General features: G+C 37.4%; 2 protein-coding genes and 1 long non-coding RNA gene across 12 annotated transcripts in view; 1 reads left to right on the forward strand and 2 right to left on the reverse strand.

Moving 5' to 3' along the window:
- Positions 1–3,091: 3,091 nt before the first annotated feature.
- Positions 3,092–12,417, forward strand: LOC111862448 (maternal effect protein oskar). Of its 3 annotated transcripts, none has more exons than XM_023847852.2 (7): positions 3,092–3,326; positions 3,423–3,614; positions 7,273–7,360; positions 9,178–9,311; positions 9,830–10,001; positions 11,682–11,760; positions 12,081–12,417. In XM_023847852.2, exons 1-7 carry the CDS (start codon positions 3,180–3,182, stop codon positions 12,178–12,180), a joined length of 912 nt encoding a protein of 303 aa, XP_023703620.1. In that variant the 5' UTR covers positions 3,092–3,179; the 3' UTR covers positions 12,181–12,417. The 3 variants fall into 3 exon arrangements, with proteins under 3 accessions (XP_023703620.1, XP_023703621.1, XP_023703619.1); XM_023847853.2 differs by having other exon boundaries at positions 3,453–3,614; XM_023847851.2 differs by having other exon boundaries at positions 3,092–3,614.
- LOC117282157 lies at positions 5,908–9,201 on the reverse strand. The gene is made up of 2 exons (XR_004512796.1): positions 9,114–9,201; positions 5,908–6,113 (listed from the first exon to the last, which is right to left on the reverse strand). It is a non-coding gene; the product is annotated as an uncharacterized LOC117282157 (long non-coding RNA).
- LOC111862444 (nuclear pore complex protein Nup133) overlaps positions 9,305–21,116 on the reverse strand; it is a 46,498-nt gene continuing 34,686 nt past the window's right edge. For 3 of the 8 annotated variants that reach the window (XM_023847836.2, XM_023847837.2, XM_023847839.2), the window contains exons 19-24: positions 20,832–21,068; positions 19,992–20,186; positions 17,572–17,675; positions 15,513–15,634; positions 13,295–13,442; positions 9,305–9,450 (exon numbers count right to left, since the gene is read on the reverse strand). In XM_023847836.2, coding sequence (XP_023703604.1) covers positions 13,297–13,442; positions 15,513–15,634; positions 17,572–17,675; positions 19,992–20,186; positions 20,832–21,068 — 804 coding nt within the window. In that variant the 3' untranslated portion in view covers positions 9,305–9,450; positions 13,295–13,296. Of the gene's footprint in view, positions 9,451–9,512; positions 9,649–12,864; positions 13,024–13,294; positions 13,443–15,512; positions 15,635–17,571; positions 17,676–19,991; positions 20,187–20,831; positions 21,069–21,116 lie in introns of those variants that run through there. The other 5 variants (XR_002842434.2, XR_002842432.2, XR_002842433.2 and 2 more) reach the window with 5 other exon arrangements.

A 21,116-nucleotide genomic window follows, 5' to 3' on the forward strand; every position in this document is an offset into this window, starting at 1 on the left:
AATATTTTTGCTTTTTGCGGCCGCTCATTAAAACACTCAACCTAAGCGGGTTTTATTAAAATCCACATGGGATCAAAAAGAAAAAAACTTTGGCCCACCGTCCGCCCACCAACCACCCGCCCTTAGGGGGTGACTTTGACTTATTCATTTCAGACCAAATTCTATGAGCGAGAGTTAGCAAGAAAGTATTTAAACCTGCAGCGCATCCTGTTGACTAAAACCTCATGGAAAGCCAGGAAGTGTAGTTTACTGGCCTGTGCAAACCGCTCCTCTGAAGGATTCATTTCATAGGGTAGGGCAGAAGGTATTGAGGATGGAAGCGTGGGACCCCACCCTCAACCACCCTTATAATCACGCAGAAGGTTAATCGCTTGAGACCAGGCTACTTCCGCGAGATTTAACAAGAAACTATTTTAAACTGCAGCGCCATCTGTTGAACAGATGTTGTAATGTTCAACAGATGGCGCTGCACTTTTATTTCATACTTGCTTAACTCTCGCGGATTTAGTTTGGTCTCAAGTATTTAACTTTCTGCGTGACCCCAACAGCGATCGTGGGTACGGTCCCACGTTTCGCCATCTGTGGAGTAATGTTCAACAGGTGGTGCTTTTTGTTATTTCATATGAATGTGAATACTATGTAAGCGTCCCATACTTCGCCATCTGTGGAGTAATGTTCAAAAGATGGCGATACTTTCTTATTTCATATGAATACTATGGAAGGGTGGAACTCCACCCTCGCCCGCTCTTGGAGTCGCGCAGAAAGGTAATCACTTGAGATCATGCTATATCAGCGAGAATTAGCAAGAAAATTTTTAAAACTGCACTGAATGAGCTTGGTCTCAACCATTAAATATAAAATAACCGTAGCGCCATCTGTCGAATAAAACCTCATGGAAAGCCAGGAAGTATAGTTAAAATGTATCATCTTCGTATCTTTTTGGGTTGTGCAAACCGCTCCTCTGGACAAAGTTAATCACTTGTGGAGTAATGTTCAACAGACGCTGCAGTTTTAAAAATTTTCTTGCTAATTCTCGTTGATATAGCATGATCTCAAGTGATTACCTTTCTGCGCGACTCCAAGAGCGGGCGAGGGTGGAGTTCCACCCTTCCATAGTATTCATATGAAATAAGAAAGTATCGCCATCTTTTGAACATTACTCCACAGATGGCGAAGTATGGGACGCTTACATAGTATTCACATTCATATGAAATAACAAAAAGCACCACCTGTTGAACATTACTCCACAGATGGCGAAACGTGGGACCGTACCCACGATCGCTGTTGGGGTCACGCAGAAAGTTAAATACTTGAGACCAAACTAAATCCGCGAGAGTTAAGCAAGTATGAAATAAAAGTGCAGCGCCATCTGTTGAACATTACAACATCTGTTCAACAGATGGCGCTGCAGTTTAAAATAGTTTCTTGTTAAATCTCGCGGAAGTAGCCTGGTCTCAAGCGATTAACCTTCTGCGTGATTATAAGGGTGGTTGAGGGTGGGGTCCCACGCTTCCATCCTCAATACCTTCTGCCCTACCCTATGAAATGAATCCTTCAGAGGAGCGGTTTGCACAGGCCAGTAAACTACACTTCCTGGCTTTCCATGAGGTTTTAGTCAACAGGATGCGCTGCAGGTTTAAATACTTTNATAGGCCACCAGCACCGTTGAAATTTATTTTCTTTAATCTTCCTCTTAAGCTACGTCTTCGGTTATAATTCCTGAAAAATCATATTAACTCACTTTCTATTTCACAAAATTATCGTTGGTCTCGAACCTTGTAAGTCCGCTTCACTACGCCGGTGTTTTACCAATACGCCACCAATGCCACGGAAATTTTTGAGCTTAAATCTTCCTCTTATGTTACATCTTTTGTTATACTTACAGAAAAATCTTATTAACTCAACTTGTATTTTATAAAATTTTCGCTGTTTCCAAACCTCGAACCTTCGATTCACTACGCCGGTGCTTTACCAATAGGCCACCAAACCACAGATATTTTTTACCTTTAATCTTCCTCTTATGTTACATCTCGCTATATAATTCCATAAAAATCTCATTACAAAAATACTTGGGTTTTCGAACCACGAACCTTTAAATTACAACGCCCGTGCTTTACCTCTGGACCACCACGACATCTATGCGATAGCTTTCTGCGATCCTCCTCATATTCTACGACTTGGTTTATAGCTGCAGAAAAATCGTATTTATTTATTCACTTTTTTAATTTCTATTGAGAAAAGACACCGTGGTGTCGAACCCAGTACCTTCCCAATACTACGCCAGTGTCTTACCCATGTACCACCAGGTCTATGCAAATTTGTTATCTTCACCTTCCTCATATAGCACGACTTGCTTCCTACGTGCATAAATTTCTTACGTTCTTTTTTTTTCACTAAAATAGCCATCTCTTCGAACCACGTAACTTCTAAACCATACTCCAGTGCCTTACCAAAGTCCCACCATGGTTATGACAACTATTCGCCTTCGTCTTCCACATATCCTACCGCTTCGTTTCTACCTTTACAAAATTCCTCTTTATTGCTTGCTTCGTTTCAAAGTAATTTTACGACTGACGGTTCCAGCCTTTTATGGAACCCGAAAGTTCATTACTGTGTTAACAAGAGCCCTCCACTGGTCCCTATCCTGAGCCAGATCAATCCAATCCATATCATACCATCCTATCCCTCTAAGATCCATTTTCATATTGTCCACCCACCTACACCTTGGTCTTCCCAGTATTCTCTTTCATTCAGGCTTTCCCCACCAATATCCTATATGCATTCCTCGCCTTCCCAATTAGTGCTACATGCCCTGCCAACCTCATTCTCCTTTGCTAGTACTATTGAACACAATTCAAAAATAGAAATAGTTTGAGGGGGAACCTCTGCAGTAGAAGACATCTGGTTGTAAAAGTATTTATTGCTGTTCTAGCGTACAAAGCATTGGGTGATGTGGGAGCTCTCAAAATATTTGCTATATTAGCATACCTTCTTACCGATTGTGCTCTCGGCCCTGTCGTAATTTTAAATTTAGTTAACGTGGGGTGCGTAGAGATGGCAGCTGCATTGCATCGTGGTGTCATGGCGGCCGTTATGCCCACCAATAGCATCGTAGTTTCACGGTGCTGGTCTATTGGTATGTCTGTAATTTAGAGTAGAGGGATTATAAATAAACAGGAATGAATTCAGACGCATCGTTTAAATTTGGCTGTAAGGAAAATGTTTGTGACACGTGCAATCAGCCTCTCAAGGAGCAAAATATAAAATACACTCCTAACCAAAAAAGGCCAAAACTTGTGTATTCTGTACCGCATCATTCAACGGTCGTAAGTACAATATGCAAGAACCACTTCACAGTATTGCCATATCATCGTTTTCTGGAGTACTGTTGTGATGTTCAAGTTACCGTGTTTATCCAACAGCAGGAATATGCAATGAGAGACATTTCACAGGTGTGTACCAAAGAAAACTATTGCAAAAAGTGCAGCCCAAAATGTTTATCACGAAGGGTATCATTTTGCAGCACTGCATCAGGCGAATTACATCTTCCAATTGATACAAGTTCCTTGCTTGAAGAAAACAATGCATTAAACGAGAACACTACAGTAGAAGTGGTATGTACATATATTAACTTAGTTTGCCTTGTGATACAAATGCTGCATGTAAGATGTCCAGCAGTTGTGGATACCCAATTTATAATTATTCATGTACTGCAGTCCTCAGTGTTCTTTGAACCATCAGTTTCTGGCTATACCTACAAAAGAAAATTATGGCTTGACTTGGAGAGTGATAAGACTGAAATGTATCACAACTGGAAGTTATGATAGTAATTTGAATATGTTTGTGGTATGACATATAACTCCACTTATAAGGAAGCTGTTTTCCATAAACAGTTTAAACACACTCCGTGGCATGTAGTCCACAAGCGAACTACACTGACCGCAACCTGTCAGCAAAGTTGGTGCCAACTTTTGCGGATAGAGGGTGTCACGTCAGCGCAATGGATCCCCATGGCCAGAGCATCTATTTCCTTGAAATAGCTCCACAGTTAATCTGAGTGGACCCCATTCCAGACCCACTACTTCTCAGAAAATCTGGTAGCGCTGGGAATCGTGCCTGGGACCTTTGGATATGTAGCCAGGAAGTCTGACCACCAGACCACTGAGGCTGTTTCCATAATACCAAAACTGCAAACCATTTTTCCATAAGTCTGAAGTTTGAATTTAGCCAACACCAAAGCTCATCTTTGATACTCTGTATACAAAATAATCGTGTATGACTGCAACACAAATCCAGCTAAGTCATATGGCCAAAAATTAGAGGAAACATCTAGCAGTGCCATCTGAATGAACTGACCAGACATCACATAATAACTGTCATGCAAACAAGATTAAAATTATCTTAATTGGATTCATTTCTGTAGTATCTGTTATTGTTCATTCTACTTCAGTGACATCCATCAACACTTAATTCCTGCTAGGATATATTAATTCATATGAGGTTAATGCAGACAGTATGTGCTCACTGGGCAGCATAATATGCAACTATATTACATAATTGAAATACAGTGGAACCTTGGTAATCCACATCTCCAATAGTCTGAACTGACTTATTGTATTGGTGAGTGTGACTGCAGCTGAGTTGTGAGTTCTGCAAGGACTGCCTGAATCTCTTTTTACTTCCTGCCACACTTGCTGTATAAGGAGCACAGTATTTTCTTTATAAAACTTTTTTTTTTGCATCTTTGGTGACTTTGACACTGTTGATTCTAAAACCTTTAATGTTCCTGCTGTTAGTTTGCATTTATTCATTGATTTGTATTGCCATTGTCAGTTTTCACTTGATCTTAATTGTAATATTCTGAGCATTGCTTTATTAGTTTAAAAATTAAATAAATTTCACAGAATTACTGGGTTTTTGGACTTTTTCCATCCTCCGGAATTCTAGGTAATAGAGGACACTTTAGGTCCTAAGTCCAAAAACCCAGTAATTCTGTGAAATTTATTTAATTTTTAAACTAATAAAGCAATGCTGTGTCATCCACCATCAGCTCCCTTTAAAATCTACTTAAATAAATTTGTTAGGTGTGAATATTTACATGATATTATGTAAAACAAACATAAACACTGTTGATGACAAAACTAAACTATTCAGAAGACTGTAAAAAGTAGAAAATGTCACAACATTGACAAAGGAATTGTGAAATAAAAAGTGTTGTGTGTAACAACAGTATCTTTATATTGTTGTGTGTTACTATGGTTATAAGTTTGTATTTAAGGCGTACTTCTGTGTCTTTATAAAGCAGGAGTAGAGTGAACACTGATCCTTACTTATCATTCGATCTACAGGAAACTGAAAATAACAAAAACATCAAATTGAGAAATGGTATATTCATTTTAGTGGAAGTGTGGTATTCATGAAGTCCAAGTCTTATCCAAAAGTCTTCGAGTAAGCTATGGCCTACACAACATATTAACTAAATTGCACAGGAGGGAAATATGACAAAGGTTCTGAGGAAGACTGTAACTGAGCTTGAAAAAACAAGTTATTGGATACAAATTTGATTCTCACAGATTGTGAAGAATGGGCTGCAGGATAAGATGATAATGACCATATGAAAACTTTGACAATGAAACTATTCAAAACGTTTTTGGAGAAAATGAAGGCAATATGGAACACTAAAGTAAAATATTTTACAAAGTTTTGGTTGTTCATATATAAAATGTACCTATAAATCTTTTGACTAAGCCACTTTAATAAAGAAATTTTTTTTTTGTTTGAAATCCGTTAATCTGACCAATTTAGCAGTCCAAAAAAGAAGTGCGTTGGTTCCAATTATCAAGGTTGCACTCTATTAGTTTTGATATATTGCCATTAAGATTGCATTATGAAATATGTTACAAAGCGAACTTAAAGACACTTTTTAATACTTATTATTTTTTTTAGAATTTAAGTTCAAAGTACAGTTCATTGACCTTGAAAACTGCAATAACATGATGCGACAATGTGACAGTTTACATTACGGCCTATTTAAAAAAGACACCTGACCCACTACTGTATCTCAAACACTGTCTGCATGCTGGAATTTCATCTCAAGGGCTGTCTGATGTACACTAGAAACAAAAATAGAAAGAACAAGTGCAAGACAACAGTAAATGCATGTGCTTAATGTTTCAAGTTTTGGCAAGCTAGGCTTATATTTTCTCTGCATTTTAGTCATATCTGTAGGAAAAAACAGTTACATACACAGTGACAACAGCCTACTGCTTCACAGAATCAGCACTCACATATGATAGGCTTAAACTGTCATGTAACTGGACAGGCAATGAATGCATTAACAGTCTTCAAAATATGTATAGGCATTTGAAGTTACTGTGTTCTGGAATTATGGGCCATAGACCACTCACTGATAATAATAATAAAAAAAAAAAACTTGTTTATGCTTAGAGGCTCCACAGCTCATTAAAATCTATGAGATAGAAGACAGGTACATGCACATTTTGATTTTCAAATCATAAATATGACTAGAAAATTCATCAGAAAACTGTTTACTTGGTCAGACTTCACCGTGCGTTTAATTTAAACACATTTCTTTCTGTAGCCTAAATATTCCTCTGGGTAGACCAGATGTTGCAGAATACTTATTTTCATTCGTTTGGCTTGGATTCTACAACCACTGCAATCAAGATTATTTCTTTTGATCTTCTTCAAACCTTGGTTTATTCTGACAACCCAGTACTGTTTGGCTAAGGGTTTGATAATCTCTGTAATACCATCCCAAATACTATCAATATTCACACTTTCATCCAAGTTACCCAGAGCCACAGCACTATTTGCAGTTCTAATCTGATACTGCTTATTAATAACATTTAGTTTCTTGAAACGACATCTCCCATATCAAACTTTGCTTTGCTTATTTACTTACTGATAGTCTCTAAAGTGGCAAAGTTTACTTGCTGTAACACCATTATGATTACTGATTTCATATAAATTTTAATTCCAGAATGTGTTTGAAAATTTCTTCTCTCTACTTTTGCAGTGCAGTCTCCATTAATATATCATATTGACGACATGCTAGTTCTTCATATAAGCTATCCTTTATATCATCCTTATTCTCAATTCAGGCATGCATATTTGTTGAGTATTCTTTATTTTGTGTCTTGATAATTTGAAATTGTAAACTTAGCACTGAGTAACAAGCATCAATATATGTAAACAAGTGCAGTGGATCTTAGAAACCTTCTCAAAGAAATCCTGTAAATTGCACTGCAGCAGCCACAGCTGAGATCATACCAGCTTGTAGGGGACAGCCTTCTGCTGAGGTTTGCTGAACAAATCCTTCACATGGAAGCTAATACAGGTAAGGTGACATGGAGAATTCTAAATTAGCACTCACTCTTCTCACTGTCACTGTGCAACTTCATTGATGTATTAAAATTCACACTTCAGAAGCATTCATCTCTTCCTGTTATTTGAAAACTATATGTTTCGCCCCAACTGGCCATCATCAGGTGTACGAGTTGTAGAGGAAACTGCTGCCCCATTGTCACATGGCTATACTTTTCATTTTAAAGGTGCAAAATATTTTATTTTAAAATATCATTTCATGATTATTTTGTTGTATGCACATGTTGTTGGCCTGGTGTGTCTGTGTAGGGTGTGTGCGTACACGTGAAAATATAATAATGGATTATATTAGTGTTCTGCTTATGAAGTGAATATTTTATGCTATATAATGTTACATTTTGTTGGTGTGATGGTTTTCCTTGGTGCTGTGTGTAGCTGTTCTAAATGGTTCTGTTTTATATAGGAGGCAGGTTATGTGTGCTGCATCCTCAGGGACATTTAATATTCATAAGCTTTTAAAATTTAAAGTTTTAATTTACATATCACTATAGAATTAATTACAACGCCTCTGTAAACACAGCGTCACACAACAGTGAAGCAACCTGTGTTTTCCGCCTGTTGGATTGAGGGTTTATAAGAGTAACTAGAATGCCTAAGGAATTCAGAGTCAAAACCCATGTGGCGGCAGGATCGAATACCTCCACCGTGACCCTGTGAGTCGTAGGAAGCGACAAAAAGGGAAGTCTCAAAACTGAGACAGTAAAATATGGTCGAGAGTCTCAAGGGACTCAGAGCCCAGGAAGACTGCACTGGCAAGGGCCAGCAGCATATATAAAAGACAGACCTGTCCTCTCGTCAGAGAGGGCACCCCAAAAAACAAGACCGTAACGGTCAAGCAGTAATAAATATCTGTGGGGCTCGACACCAAAACTTACTGACTGACCGACCATCAGTCACAATGTGACTTTGACTAAGGAATTCAGTTGAAATATCAAGTTCAGTTGTATTGAGTGAATGGAAGACAGAAAATCCTAGGGAGTGTGCAAATCAGTGATAGCCCTGTATTTGAGTGTAATTAAAAGTGTAACTAGGCTGTTAATAAAACCAATCATCCAAACTAGAACCTGTCATTTCGTCACGTGTACCCTCCTACACGTGACAATATATATATATATATATATATATATATATATATATGTGTGTGTGTGTGTGTGTATTTCTACAAAATATTTATCTTTCAAAGACTTTAAGTCATATTTTAATGTACCAGTTATTAAATGCAATAATATTATTATTATTCAAGATCTGAATTTCTCACAGTGCTGACTGTAAAGACTGTCTCTTGGGATGTGATGCTGTATAGTTTCATAAATATGTATATACCAAACTACAGGTCATCTCATCCCAGAACACAATAACCTTCATTACTTTATGACTGGTAAATTAAAACTCTAAACAACCAATATTAAAATGACCCTGAGGATGACAAAATTGGTCAAAACATGTTGAGCTAGTAATATCATATAATTTGTTCAAGTACTAAAGGGTTTTTAGATACTTTAATAGCACAGTTATTCCTGCCTGTGTAACAGGTTGTATTTTGATAAATACATTTGTAATTCATTAATTTCAAACCTGTTGTGTTCAAAGTGCAACTGGATTTTAGACTTAATGGCATAATTTGCTACTATCTGTAATTGCTCTAAATTTACTGGTCCTTTTCAATATTTTGCTTTCAGAATCTTATAAATAGGCCTTTTCCTGACCTGATATCACAAGTATGCCCTTTACTCTAATTTTCTTGATGACACACTGTAATTATGTCCTCAGTTGATGGAGTTCGTTCCATTGGTTTGTGTGTAAGTGGCCAGAAGGTGGCTGACTTGTTGAAGAAGGTGAAACTGGAACTCCATCCTGTGGCAGATAAGATTGTGCTTCTCATTGGAACCAATGACATCCTTCAGGTAGGTCATATTTAAAGGAGCCTCCATAAGTTAGTGCTGCTCATTGGAACTGACATCCTTCAGGCAGCTTCTACTGAATAAAGCTTCCATAAGATAGTGCTGTCCATTGGAACTAACGACATCCTTCAAGTGGGCTGTACTGAAACAAGCATCCATAAGATAGTACTTCCCATTTGAGCTAATGACATCCTTCAGGTGGGCTGTACTGAAACAAGCTTCCATAAGACAGTGCTGTCTATTGGAACTAATGACATCCTTCAGGTGGGCTGTACTGAAACAAGCTTCCATAAGACAGTGCTGTCTATTGGAACTAATGACATCCTTCAGGTGGGCTGTACTGAAACAAGCTTCCACAAGACAGTGCTGTCTATTGGAACTAATGACATCCTTCACGTGGGCTGTATTGAAAGAAGCTTCAAATGTTTTGCAGGAGCCTACTGCATTCAGTAACAGCAGTAAAGAATATGATCATTATTTTGTTTCATTTTACTCCTTTCAGCTGACCCTTATTGTTTCAGAAAACAGAAAAATCACAACTGCGTCTAACAATGTGGACTCTGCTGAAGGAGTTACGTAGACGAGCCAGACGAATTGTGTTGCTCACCTTGCCACCAATTCCCAAGATACAGTTCAGGCCAGATTATTGGGAACAAATTGAGGGCTTCAACATGTTCATCAAGTCCTTAGAAGGTGTGTCTTGCATACTGTACTCCTCACACAAGTTTGAAATTCAGTAACTGATGTAAACCAGGATAAATGGGTTTTTGGTCTTTGTCCATTGTTTGGTATTCAAAAAACACACAAGAGCGTAATACTTCAGGAACTGGAACTGTTTCCATCCTCAGATGAAGGGTGGGAGACTCCTGTTCTATTGGGTCTATTAGAAAGAGCTAACCCCAATCACTAGACTTTGTGTTCTGGTGTTTTGAGAATACCAGACAATGGATAGAGTCAAAAAATCCAATTAACCATGTGTAAACCAGTTCGGGATTTTCTCCAGTATCTTGCAGATTGATTGTACTGTGAATAAATTATGCTTATGTAAGTCATATTGTTCTGGTATGAAGTATTGGCGTTTGATCCCCTCAAAATATAGGTCAGACCTTGACTATGTTCTGCACAAATTGGACAGCTGGAGTATACTCTAAATGCAATCTTCAGCTTGTTAGCACAAAATGTGTTCAGCCACAGATCAGTTTGACTAGATGTATGTATGAAGGGGGACCCAAAGAAAAAAACGGAATTTATTTCTAGAAGGCGAGGCACTTGTAGTACAGGCTTCCACCCCTACGTGGTTGTTTGCAGCACCTTCCTGAATCAGTATGCTGGCTGGCATAGAGCAGTTTGCGTTAGTGTTTGGTGAATTTTTTATAATTTGTCTATTTTTAATGGCTGATTCACACGAACAGTGTGTTGCTGTGAAGTTTTGTTTCCTTTTGGGAGAAACAGCCTACAAGGCAGCCGCCATAAGTAAAACACAAATTCACGAATGGTTATCCAATTTCAAACATGGTAAATGTCAACTGATGATCAACCTTGAAGTGGACGTCCTTTGACCGCATGAACTGATGAAAACATGACAAAAATTCGTCAAATCATTCTAGAAGGTCGCCAGAATTATTATTTGGAAGTTCTGAAAAGGTTGCGTAACAGTTTAAGAAGAAAACCTCCTGATTTGTGGCAAACAGGTGAATGGTTCTTTCATCATGACAGTGTGCCTGCCCACACAGTACTGTGTGTGCAGCGATTTTTGACCAAAAATGGCATGACACCCTTGCCTCAATTGATCTTGTCCCGTGCAACTTTTCTTATTTCCTCGAATGAAAAGAGACCTCAAGGGAAGACGTTTTGCGGATGTCGAAGACGCAAAGAAAAAAACTACAAGCACTAAAAGGCATCACCAGCGATGAATTTAAAAAATGTTTTGAGCAATGGAAAAAACATTTGGGCAAGTGCACTAAATCAAATGGAGAGTACTCTGAAGGGGATTAAAGTTTTGTTATGTAAAAATAAATACAGATTTTTTTATACACACATTCAAACCCCAATTCTCTGTTGTCCAGCACATACTGATTGTACTATCTCAACTCCTCACATGTCTGTACCCAACAAAAAATCTGAATATCTTGAAAATGAAACATTTCCAATCATTATGCCACCTATTACCAAGCTTAAAGAATCTGCCACATCATCTTAATCACTTTGCTGATAAATATTGTGCATGCATGTGCATATGTCTTAAAAGCAAAAACTTTTTACAGGGTTCTAAATTATACAAGATCTCATTCAACAAATTGAGACATAATCCTTTAGGTCTGAGTTTACACGAAGCTTTTTACCAATACTGCTATAATTTTAATTTTGTTTCAGATGATGATGTTACGGTAGCAGACATCAGCCAGCTGTACATCACAAAGTCCAAAACTTGCAAGCTGGAGTTTTTTGAAAGGTAAACAATGAGATGGGTCATGAAAAACTAATCACCTATGTGTTTATGTGATAAGGGGAATGGCGACCCTAGCAGAGTGTTACTTCATACCCAGCACTGGGCTGTTTGAATGTAAGCACCTCTAAAATATATAGTTATCACGCGATGTTTTATCCTCGTAACCATAGTAAGTGGGTGCCATGTGACTCAGAAATAGATTTCATTTTAAATTATCTTATTGTCCTGGCTTGAAATATGTTAATAACTGTCAAGATGGATATGATAAAAGATTTCAGAGTACCAATGGACAAACATCTACCTCAGTTGGATGATGCTTTCAGGTACTATCGTGATGGAGAAAGAAAGGACCTCATCCATCTCAACAAGCTGGGCCTAACAGAGATTTACACCTACCTCACAGACAACAATTGCCTCATATGAGTGTCACTGAAACTTATAAATTTCCCTAAAACATTTTCATAAGTAAAAAAGGACTTAATTTTATAAGAACAATTAAAGCATATGTGCAATCTGAATGAAGACAATATGCACATGCAGCATAGAAAGACTGGGCAACAGGCAGGCCATTTTAAGATTTGTGGTGCTTCATTTCTCAACTTTGGTTTAGTTCAATTCATTGTTGAAATAGATATTAAAATAAAGCTTCATTATATACTCTTTTATTCTTTCATACATTAAGCTTTGTCTCTAGTTCGTTACCCTTAAATCTAACCACTAATGAAATTGGAAGCTTCAAGGCCATTGCACAGACTCAACTACTTCACTTTCTGTTATGGAACTGATTACATATACTGATCACTGCATTCTTCAATTCTTTCTCAGCACAAAACATAGCTCCACGGCTTTGTTACAATTCCTGGATAAACTGTGTTGAAATTTCAATGGGGAAGTGTTAAAGACAAATTTCAGCAAAATGCATAGTTCTGTGAATTTCACTCATACCATTGGCACACTGTGAACAATGTTTTCCACTTGTTGCACCTGATGCTTTGCCCATAACCACTGCTACCAAAGTGTAATGCTGAAATTTAGGGTTCTCAGGCAGTAAGCCTTCTGGGGTGTGATACCCCAATAGTTTAGTACATAGGTAACGGTATTTACTACCTGCATCTTCAGGACTGAATTGAGCTAAATGATGAAGTTCACGGTGTTGATATTTATGTACCAAACTAAGCAGTTTCACATCCCAGAAGATTGAATGTAACCTTAAGTGCAGTCCATTCCCTTGCGTCAGGTTAACATAAGGAGTCACAATGATGTCACCTGTGATGAATGTGTGAAAAAAAAAAAAAGAAGAAATTTTGATATTGTGTAAAATTTACTATCTGAAAAAAACTAGGTTTATACTCTTATGATACTAAATGGGAAGTGCATTCCAAAACAATATGTGGGGAAATGTTTTTTTTTAATAAAATAAGAACACAATAAAAATACACTTAATTTGTCACTGGAAATGTTGTGTCATGAACAGGAATTACAGAGAAGGTACAGACACACCAGCAGAGTACACTGCTCTGTACAATACCATACTTACTTTCATGGGTCAGTATGCAATATTCTATGCATGTGTTCGTACCCCATTTTCAACAGGAACTGGAAGTTACTGTTATCTTTCAAGTTGCCTAGTTCCTGAGTTTCCAACATTCTCTCCAAAGGTGGCAGCACTTCATCAGGACTGCTGCCTACAGAGAGAATATGACACAATCACTTTTCTGTGACAACTGGAGTTTCAACTTACTGGCATTTATAATTTTCATTCTGTGCATCCTGTTGTGTTATTGTATACAATTCTTTTATTAGAGTCTGTCGCAACACAACAATACAATGGTCAAGGCTAAAATTAGCTTAGCTACATGTTTCGGCTATTAAAACCATCATCAGGCAAACATGATTACCATATTCACATGCTACTGGACTGCAATTGTGATAGTGAAGCTGGGTACTCGATAATTATTACATTATAAAATACATGGTAAAAAATACAATGAACTATGAACTTATTATAAAAATGAAAGTTATGGCTTAAAATAGGGTTCAAAACTCTTCATGTGATATTCCATATCATCAAGTCAGTTGTTGCAATTTTGTTATATTCCCACGGACATAATGGTATATCTAGGCTTGTATACATGTAATAAACTGCCTGAAGGCCCATGGTATAGATGTAGTATAGTTTTGATGTTAACTGTTTAGCTGGTGCCTCATCTTACAATGTATTTTGTCCATTCTGTAGGGAATATAGATTGCAATCTTAATAGCCGAAACATGTAACTAAGCTAATTTTAGCCTTGACCATTGTACTGTTGTGTTGCGACAGAGTGTAATAAAAGAATTGTATTAAACTTATTGCATTCAAAATATCAATGGAGAACAAGTGAAAAAAATACAAAATCACAGCTTTTTTTTTTACTCTTTTAAGCATCAACAATTTACACTTAAAGTTCTATTCACTCTGCATGTGAAAACTGCAGGAGAAAATTACATTCATGTACACAGTGGCAACATCCCATCAGTGGATGAAATCAACACGGTAAAATTCAGTTCATCAGGTGATGGATTTGGCAGTGAATGAATCAAGTCATTGTTCTATTAGAAACTGTGTCCCTTTCAAGTGAAAGAAGATTAAATTCACAGCATGAAAGGACTAAGGATACAGTAGGAAGACATGGCCATTCCAAGCCACGAAAATGATTCAGAGTGGGAACTGCAAGTTTTTCCTTATGTCAGATTTCAGAAGTAGCATGTGCCATTTGCTGATGTCAGACTTCAGACACTTGAAGGCCTTTATTTTAGACACATTCACACATATGTGCCAAATGAAACTGTGTGAGATTTGAGATTTTTTTGACAGTGAAAATTAAGATATTGGCTTCTGGAATGTAATACTCTTGCCTGGTGGAAATGTACCAGTGTTTTGGAGGAACCTGCTGCCTTCATCATCAGAAGTGTATTGAAGATGGGAGGCAGCGGTATCCGTCTAGCAGACTACATCCCAGGAAACAGTAATCTATGTTTATTTGTTAAATTTATTTATTTTTTGTTAATTTTAATTCTGTTCTAAACAAATTAATTGTCATACTGTAGACTCCTGGTGATCCAGACACTTGGAATTCTCATGTAACCAGCAAAAATGTCAGAAAATATACAATTCTTATACAGTTACTTCAAAAACCAGCAAAAATGTCAGAAAATATACAATTCTTATACAGTTATTTCAAAAACAGAGTTCTGATGTGCACATATTCACCACCATGCAGTTCTCCTAGCCACCAATAGCAGCACCACCTGTTCTCCTCCCTAATACAGCTGCCATTACAGTACAAGCTAGTTGAATTTGTGATCACATCACTGTATACCGATTAATCTGCTTTGTCACCTAGGAGGACTCCCATGTAAGAAGTAAGTGCAAATGTGTTGCTTGGACTTTGTGTTGGGTGTCAAAGTTTTTCTCATGCAATCAGCAGACCACATTCCCCATACATACCAGGTAACTTGGAATTTACTGTACTTCCTGTAGTTATGGGTGGGGGGGAGCTGCTGCCATTTGTGTCACCTTGAAGTTTGGCTTGTAGCCATGTCAGAGTCAAATTAGGTAGTATTAAACAGCTAATATAACAAGCTGTGGAGTTCAAATTCTCTTTCTCAAGTGAGATCTTATTAATTTATTACTTCATAAAACACTGCCTAAATCAAAAGAATAAGCAGTTATCTCCATATTCAATTTTGAGTTAATAATTTGAGTTATCTCTTACCCATAATGGCCATAAGATCTGCAAGTCTGAAGAAGGTCATCCCCTGGATAACTTCGAGGGGAGAATTAGGATCTGTGTCAGTCCAATTATCTCGTAGAACAGCCTGGCACCAGATCTTGTGTCTGAATCAGCAAGAGAATGAAATATTAAGCTATTTAAAATGTGGGGTTCGCATAAATAATACTTAAAAATGTGGTTCCTGTTTCATAGAAAACACTGGGCCTCCATTAAAAAATCAATAAATTAATGATGTTTAGAAAAATAATTGCTCTTTATTCTAAGAATCATATGGAATCCATAAATTTTTTAATGTTAACACAGTTGGTACATACATACAGATAGGTTCAGCCAACAGTTAAAAAGCATTTGGCTCAAACCTATCAGTTGGTGATCAGTGTGCAATGACTCGTGCATTAACATAAACAGTCAGCTGCCACATAACTGCCTTAATAACATGTGCACAGTTCATTTCTGTCAGTCACTGGATGTTTCTTTTGTGGTCAGCTGTGAGTACTCAGTGTGTCTGTATGGAATCACAGAGATATGAACACTACTGAGCAATATATTTCTTGTTGAGAATTGGAAGAAATCTGATGACAGATGGGTTCATAAATTTCATCAGCATTATTCAGATTCACCTTTACACAGTAAACTGTTTGTTAAAGGTCTATAAAAAGGAGCTTGAAACAAAGTCAGTCAGTGACAGGACATCAACCAAAGTGTATGGTTAGAGCCATGAAAACCTAAAGTTTTATCTGCAACAGATATTGGTGGTACACAATCTCAACCTGTAGACCCTTGTTTGAAGTTTATGTTACTGACTTTATAGAAATATTCATGATGGTAAAGCTGACTGTCAGGTTCTTTTTATATGGATGAAGCCCAGTGTAATGTCAATGGTTACATAAACTCACAAAACAACATGCAGCTGTGATACAGAAAATCCACATTATCAAGCATATCCCATTACATGGGGTACAGTCTAGTATAAACACTATAAGAATCATAGGCATTATATTATTTGACAATACAGTTAATTAAGAATAGGATGTCAATGAAATTTGGGGGCCCTTAAAAAATAATGAAAGAAGGGCAGAGTTACACATATTTTCTGCAGGAAAATGCACCAGCACACACCAAAAAACATTCAATGCAGTTGCTACAGGCTGTTTTCAATGAACTAATATCTAATAACCACAAAATCCTGCCATATGGTCGTCACTTTTACTGCACGTACAGCTACAGTGTGTCACAGAAAATTTGTTTTTATATCTTCATCGCATATGCTGTCTTCCTTTCCCTTATACATTTTGTACCTTTATTGCCTTCCATTCCATGTTATTTCTCCATCCCTCTTATCTGTCCTTTCTCTAAATAATCAACCAAAAAAATATTTGCTCCCCTTCCTCCCTCACCCCTTGTTTACATTAGAACAGTGCTGGGCTGCATACTACATTATTTCAACATTTTCCCTATGTCCATGTACTCAGTGGAAGCAAATATGCACATATACACACACTGGCTTTTACAGTTATAGGTGTGAAAGTGTGTACATCTGTTAATGATATATTTAGGCTGTCTGATTAATGCTGTCGGACAATGATAGTGCTTCCATCATCTGTGTGTGAGCATAAACAAACAAAAATCCCAAAGCAAACATACTTCAACTGACTTTCATTTACAATAAAATTATGTATAGCAGAATATGCAAGCCATTATAGTTGTCATTATTTAACAGACTTGATTTTGTAAATCTTGTCATTAAAAATACTTCTGTAAACCAATTATTTCATGAGGTACAGGGGAACTCCATATAACATTCCTTCAAATAAGGTTTCCCTTATTTAAAGTTCAATTTCAGTGATTCATAATCAAGAAATTTACTGTTAAATTATCTCCATTTAAGATTTTTTCCAGTCTGGTGTCCAAATCCACTCTCCTCAAGGTAACCTGAAATGGGAGTTTCACTGTAAACTTCATCAAAATGCATTGCACTGTTTCCTGATGATCTGGTATTGCAGGTCTAATATGAGCTAATTTCATAAATGTAATGAATTACCTTAATTCATCTCTCTCAAATTCATCTTCAATATATGAAAGGAGGTCAAGGGCCTTCTTGAAATCATATTCGGTGGCTGTAGAATTTTCATCACAAATGTAGAGCTGTAACAACAGAAATTAACCATTGCAATAATACTGCTTAAAGGAGAGAGATCAGTAGTAATAATGGCACCACACTAGCAGTGTCTGGTGATAAGTATTGGAAGAACACATTATTCAAATCATATCAGTACCATATTTATTGCATGAAACTGCACACCAAGGGAATGAAATGAAGTTTTTAAGAAATGAGGGCAAACACAGCAGAACCAATCACAAAAGGAAATCATGTCAAAAAAATTCTATGTCTGATATATAAAAAGTGTAATATTTTCTTTTCTGTTGTTTCCTGTTATCTACTCTGGGCCTAATGGACCAGGTTCCCATATTCTTTTGGTCTGAGGCTCCTCTGATGTGAATGACCATGTTTGAGGCCCCCCCAACCTATAATAAATCACTTAAAATGTGATGCTGAAATTTAAAAATATAAATACTAATTAATCTTAATTGTTTTTATGAAGTACTTTCCTATTTTATTACAAGGTAAAGGTAAAGTTGTCCCCATGCTCAATTAAGCAAATATTACTGCAGAAGAACTTCGAAGGGTAAATCAGTACATCTTTAGCCAGTGCGAGGAATGTCTACACGTAGAGGTAGAGCATTTTGAACACCTTCTGTGAGATGTGAATTGTAACTACTTGATTGCAAATGTTATCAGCCAACAGGCATATTGATTCATCAGCAAAACTTTTATTCACCTCAGAATGTAAATAAATTCAATTCAATTCAATTCAATTCAGTTGGCCATGTCACATGCACCATGAACTGGCCAACAAAGGTAAGAACCTCCCTGTAGAATCATCAGTAAACACAAAAGACTTGGTCTGTATATTGATAACGACCAGAACTGGAAACATGATGTTGATTTTAATGTGTTCCTAAGTTTTCTGTAGCATGTAATGCAGTTAGAAAGCATATTCACTCAAAGATCAGGAACTTCTGCTTCAAAATAATACAGTAATCAACTACAGAAATATAGTAAATGGAAGCTGGTAACGATATTTTCATGAGTAATGACTGAAAGAAGTACCATCAGATGCAGTAAAAAAGTGCAAGTAAGAAGATATAAAGACAAAGTTACCATGGCGCCTAAGCAAATCTCAGAGCAGTCTAGACCTCAAAACTGTGGAGATCAGGAATTATGTTCACTGTTCACCATATTACTCGTTTAGGAAATGAGACCCCAAATCCCGCTGGTAAGTGGCTGGCGGTCCGTAGTGCAGTCTGGATAACATGGGAAAGAAAAAGTCCCTCTCCCTGCTTAGTCATGCAGCCCATACCAGATCTTGGACTCACTTACAAAGAGGGCTGAGTGTTTCACTGCACAGGCGAGTATACAAACATAATTGGAGACATGGAGAAGTGAAAATTCTTGATCCTACCAGGACTCGAACTCCAACCTCTAAGTCATCCAGCCCCTAGCCAGTCACCATACTGACTATGCTATCCGAGCTCCTGTGGATTTAATAGTTCTCTTCAGAAATTCTAATCCTCTGAGTGACCATACACTCTATGAAAAATCTACTACTCATTTAACCTTTACTGGTCACATGTTGGACTAATGTACTACTGCAGACCAATGGGTTGTACATTGCACTTTCTTGATACTAATATTATTACCACTAAGTCTGAAATCATACTTGCCAGCCAGGCACTCACAGTGCCAGGAATTTAAAATCACCTATTCTGGGCAATAAAGGTTAATAACTGATCATGCCACGGTTATATCATAAGCAAGTGACTGACCTGACATTAAGAAATACGAGGGACAATCAGTAAATAGGTCACAAATGGAAGTAAAACAGCTGTAATGAATGTAATAGGCTTTCTATGTGTATCAACAGCTAGTAGCAAAGTCCAGCTTCATGATAGTCTAGGTAGCAGATGCACATGTTCAGAGGCTGGTTTCAGTAGTCCAAATGGCAACCCTGCTTGAGGAGTATACTACAAAAGAGCAGCGTTCCGTTGTGCATTTTTTGTGGGTAAAAGAATTCACTGCAAAGTATATTCATAAGCAAATCGTTTCCCGTTTATGGTGGGAAGTGTTTGTTACATAAAGGAGTTCAGAGCTGGGTGGCAAACTCTTCGCTTATGACGAAGAGGTTGAAACAGAGATGAAAAAGTGGATGAGACAACAGTCAGAAGTCTCCTATGCTGCGGATTTCAACGCACTGGTAAAGTGATAGGACAAGTGTATCGATGTCGGTGGAGGATATGTCGAGAAATAAATGTTTTTTCCAGGTTCAAATATCACATGTTTTACATTTCATATCCATTTGTGACTTAGTTACTGACTATCCCTCGCACCTGTCCTTGTACCTTAACAAGTTCAGTGGGAGTCAGTACTCGCAGCCTCTCGGCATCATAGCCATAGGAAGAGAGAACAATCTCTGGAAGCTCCTCCTGATATGAGACCAGATCCAAGTTCGTGTTCAAAGTGGATACAACTTCTTCTACTTTGTCAGGCTGTTCATCAGAAGCCATCATCGCCAGCTTGGCCAGGGAGATCATTGACTGCAAGACATAAGGCACTAAGAGCGTTTATACCTGTACAACAGCCCACCACTGTTCTCATCTAAGCCAGTAAAACAAAGGAAATTACATATATTCTGCTGTGCTCAACAGTGTTACCTAAAAAACCTCTCTTCCACAGCTTCTGTAAAAACAAACTTTACTTAAATGAAGAAATTGCTTAAAAGACAATCATTGATATATTCACACTAACACAAGAAGGGGGTGGGGGAGTAGGCAATTGAGATTTAAAGTGATAAAATTACACATTTCTTATAACATCCTTCTACATATACAGTGCAGTTGTATTTTATGTGAATTTGAAATAGTGTGATATAAAAAATATTAATAAAGTCTCACTTCTTGCACAAAGTTTGAAATAATGAAATTTTATTTCCATGAGAAAATTTGTCTTGAACTATATGTGGTCTTCAGGAAAGCTTTCCTCACATAACATGTCACTGCACTGTGTGCATGCATGTGGGTGCGTAATACTCTGATCTCTGGATTGGGCAACATAAAGTAATTGTCCCATTACAACACTTTAGTCTCTTATCTGACATTTGAAAATTAGTGTTGTACATGAAACAGTGAATTATTCTTATACACGTACAACATAAGCAGTGAATGTGTAGCTCAGAGAACTACCTTTTTCCTTTGCAGCAATTCAGTTTCCTCCTCTGCCAAGCCCCTCAGTATGCAGCTGGCCTGCTTATAATCCCCAGTGAAGATATTTTGCAGCCAGGAGAGTGATGGATGATCCACAAGGAACTGAGCGAGAGCCTGCTGATGGGCCCTGGATTTCTGAATGTCACGGAACTTCTCCAACAGCCTACCTTGCTTTTGTTCTTGAATATACCAACTGAACAGGAACTGTGAGAAGTCCTAAGCACATAAAGCAATATCTTTATAAATGAAAATATGTTATTTGAC

Source organism: Cryptotermes secundus, unplaced genomic scaffold (genome assembly GCF_002891405.2).
Source record: "Cryptotermes secundus unplaced genomic scaffold, Csec_1.0 scaffold816, whole genome shotgun sequence".
NCBI classification, from domain to species: domain Eukaryota; kingdom Metazoa; phylum Arthropoda; class Insecta; order Blattodea; family Kalotermitidae; genus Cryptotermes; species Cryptotermes secundus.